Genomic DNA, 3897 nt, shown 5'->3' with positions numbered 1-3897 from the left:
CACCTACATATATTGGTGTCACTTATTGCATTTATTATTTCCTTTGTAATTCCAATATATATATATATATATATGGCTAATAATCTATCCATAAATCTTTTTTTTTTTTTTTTTTTTTTTTGTTACTTAGTTTTAGAAAAAGAATTGTTTTAATAGGTTATAATGGTCTATTCAATAAATTTATCAAGAGGAATTACAAAGTAAACATAATAAACTTTTTATATATCAAAATCTCGTAGAGTTTAATGTGAATGTATCGATGGACTCTTCCACGATAAAAGAAGAATCAGTGCAACCGCTGCAAAATTCTATCTCACTCTCAAAAAAGTCTTTTTGTTATGTTGATTATAGGCTATAGCATCCCTTTTATTATGTGTAAGAAATTTTTTTTGCATAAACTTGTTCATTTTTCAACTTGACAGAAATTGAAAAAAAAAAATAGTCACTTCAAATTGTGCTGGGCTACATTGGAAGGCGATTGGAACACTGCAGAAAGAATTTACAACGAAGATAATATTGATACACAAGTTAAGCTATCAAAGGATGGGGACACCGCTCTCCATATTGCAGTTGTAGCAAGGCGCACTGGTTTTGTGAAAAAGCTGCTTGAACAAATGAATAAAGAGGATTTAGCCGTAAAAAATAATGCTGGCAATACGACCTTTTTTCTTGCAGTTGCGTCCAAAAGGGTTGAAATTGTCAAGGCTATGATGGAGAAGAATGACGACATAGTAAAGATTAGAGGAGACAATGATACGTTACCGCTTCACAAGGCAGCTCTAGAGGGAGACAAAGAGATGGTAGAATATCTTTACGAAGCCACTGGAGATGAGTTATTAGATGATAATGATCGCTTCCACTTGCTCGTCAATCTAATAAACCACGGTTTGTATGGTAAGTTTAGTTTTAATATTTATATTCGGGCTAGCTAATCAAAACTTAAGTCATACTCTAATCCTATGAATCAAACATGGTTGGTCAGCTTAAACCACCCGGTTGAGCCCTCGGGGTAAACAACTTAATACATATTCAACTTAACAACCCCTCAATTAATCATATATTAATTATATAATTTATGATGCTGATCATTGTTTTCCTAGATGTTGCATTGGATTTGGTGAAGAGGCATCCACAGATAGCTCTTGCACGTGGTAAAAATAAGGAGTCAGCATTGCATCTCTTGGCACGAATGCCTGTGTTGACACGTATTTTAGATTTTAACTCCATTAGACTTTGCAAAGATTCAGCCATCTACATGTGTTAGTTTTCTCTAGTCATTAGCACTTTCAGATTGCTTTGATTAGTTTTTGTTTTTTAATCATTATATTAATATATAATTGTAAGAAAAAAGGGTGCTTAATTTCATTTTGTTTTAGAGCAGACAATGAAGTAAAAAGAGACGTGATAAAGAGATGTCCTCCAATGCTTGGGAGGCAGCGGGTGAAGGAGGGGAATGAGCTGAGCTTGAGGGATCGAATAAATGAGAGGGATGAACTGATGAATGAGAGAAAGCAAAGGCTCGGCTGGGGGTATCGGATTAATGAGACGAATCGTCAACTGCTTTGTGGGTATTTATGGGTGCACTACTAGAATCACCCCAATATTAAATACAAATGAAATTCTCATGTCTAACTTAAAATATAGAGTTAATTTCAGTTAACAAAAGTTAATTATTGTCTATGAGCATTTTTAGTGCGTCATTAAGAAGATAAATCAAGTTCCTATTTTATCTTATATATTAATGGGTATTTAATTACTCTCGGATAATCTTTTATTAGAAATGTGCCATAATCCTCTCTTCTTTTTTCGGTTTAGGATTAATTAATCGCTTCTTTAATATTTTCCTCATCCTCAATTTTTCTGTAAATTAATGTTGGGTAAACTAAACTTCTTGTTTCAGATACCGGTCAAGAGATTCCCGATTCAGCTTTCGAACTAGTCGAACGTCTTTGGAAACAAGTTAGGCTTTTGGATGACTCCCAGATTTTGGAAATTATTAGAAAACCTTGGTCTCTAATATTCGAGGCTGCAAAACAAGGAAACCTTCGGTTTCTAAAAATAATTTTCTCCACATATCCTGATCTAATGTTTGAAGTTGACGAAAATCATTACACCATACTTCATTTTGCTGTTATGTATCGTCGCGGTAATATTTTCAACTTCATTTATAACATCGGTCGATTTAAGGATATGGTGGTTCGTGACACAGATAAAGAAGAGAACAATATCTTGCATTTGGCTGCAAAGTTGCCACCAGTAGATAGACCTGATATTGAATCACCTGCATTACATATTCAAATGCAAATTGACAAGAGGTGGTTTGAGGTGCATATTAATTTACGCCCGTGTTTTGTTTGGAAAAAAAAATATATTTTTTGCCTTGATTGATAAATGTTTCGTAACAACTGTAGGAAGTGAAGAGAATTACGCATCCAGTGTATGCCGAAGCTAAAAATAAAGATGGGAAAACTCCTAGAGCTTTATTTAGTGAACAACATGAAGAGTTGAGGAATAAAGCTGATAAATATACCAAGAAGATAGCAACTGCATGCATCATGGGGTCAACACTTATTGCCACTGTGGTTTTCGCTGCATTTTCACGTTACCAGGTGGCACCAATGAAAATACAGGGACTCCACATTTTGTCTGAAAAGCTTCCTTCATAGTTTTTACAATATCAGATACTATAGCATTGCTATTGTCCTCTTTCTCCATAATAGTGTTCTTAGCTGTTATCTCTTCCCGATGTGAAGAAGCAGATTTCCTTAGCCGAGTGCCTTGTAATTTGGCTTTGGGATTACACTTACTTCTACTTTCCGTAAAAGCAGTAATGGTAGCGTTTAGTGCAACTGTGTTCATTGTCTTCAAAGATGGGTTGCTATGGACGCCTGTTCTTCTTACTGTAATGGTTATTTTTGCAATCGCCACGTACGAGGGTAGAGCTTGGACTATCTATGGAGAAGTGATGCATTATACCTATAGAAGCTGGTGACATTATTTACTTATTTTACATCAATGTAATATAACAAATGAGTCACGTGCACTCATTGTTTCTTATCATGAATGTTATAAGATGTAATACTTATATTTCTCCGTTTTATTAAATCGGAAATAGATTACCCAATTGTGGCGCTTTATATTCTGTCTTATTAGAACCATGTCTTACTAATTAGATTGATTGATTGTTGATCTTATGTTGAATGGTACTACTATGTTACCTTTATTTGGCTTTCCTTAAAAAAAAAAAAAAATTAATAAATACGATAGAATATTATGATTGACTTTTTACTTGAAAGTGTTATGAAGCCAAACGACGTCGTTCTCATTTAGTTAAGTGAATGAATCCTGGATGTTGATTCAAGACAGATCCTGCAGCTCAAAATTGCTGATAGTCAATGATATAAAAGAGGGCAAAAACAGTGAATGTTAGTATCGCGTTTTAGTCTGTTCTTGTTAGGGTTCTATTGTGTGAATGAGCAATCAATTTGGGGTTTTAATTGCTGGGGTTATTCTTCGTTGTAATCTGGGCAGGATTGTTAAAGGGGTTGCATTTCCTTTTGAGGCTAGGATTGTTCTCTGAAATCTTACAAGTTACATGTAGAATTAGAGTGATTAGGTCTGAATTGAGATATTGCTTTGATTCAGGTTATTGAGTGTGTAATCTTGGTGTAATTGTTGGATAATCCTAGTGCAGTGAGTCTCCCTATTTCGGAGCTTAACGTGGATATAATCTATCCATTATTAGATAGGTGAACCACGGTAAATCTTAGCTTGTGCATGTGTGTTTGATTCTTAATCTTGGCTTGTGCGTGTGTGTTTGATTCTTGAATCTTGTTTGTGTATGGTGGATTTGTGTATTGATTAGTTTAGACTCAGGTTACAACAGTGGTATTAGAG

General features: G+C 34.6%; 1 protein-coding gene across 1 annotated transcript; it reads left to right on the top strand.

Moving 5' to 3' along the window:
- The first annotated feature begins 259 nt into the window (after positions 1-259).
- LOC116105376 lies at positions 260-2666 on the top strand. The gene is made up of 6 exons (XM_031391806.1): positions 260-289; positions 423-894; positions 1101-1259; positions 1382-1564; positions 1901-2325; positions 2412-2666. The coding sequence occupies exons 1-6, from the start codon at positions 260-262 to the stop codon at positions 2664-2666; spliced, it is 1524 nt and encodes a 507-aa protein (XP_031247666.1).
- The last annotated feature ends 1231 nt before the right edge of the window (positions 2667-3897 follow it).

Source organism: Pistacia vera, unplaced genomic scaffold (genome assembly GCF_008641045.1).
Source record: "Pistacia vera cultivar Batoury unplaced genomic scaffold, PisVer_v2 Contig498, whole genome shotgun sequence".
NCBI classification, from domain to species: Eukaryota; Viridiplantae; Streptophyta; class Magnoliopsida; order Sapindales; family Anacardiaceae; genus Pistacia; species Pistacia vera.
The sequence above is the reverse complement of the archived record's forward strand: the minus strand, read 5'-3'. Positions and strand labels throughout refer to the sequence as shown.

Coding starts and splice junctions, on each gene's coding strand:
- LOC116105376 (XM_031391806.1), top strand. CDS start 260: ATGGACTCTTCCACGATAAAAGAAGAATCA. Junction 1,260..1,381: donor AGATTCAGCCATCTACATGT/GTTAGTTTTCTC, acceptor GTTTTAGAGCAG/ACAATGAAGTAAAAAGAGAC. Junction 2,326..2,411: donor TTGACAAGAGGTGGTTTGAG/GTGCATATTAAT, acceptor TAACAACTGTAG/GAAGTGAAGAGAATTACGCA.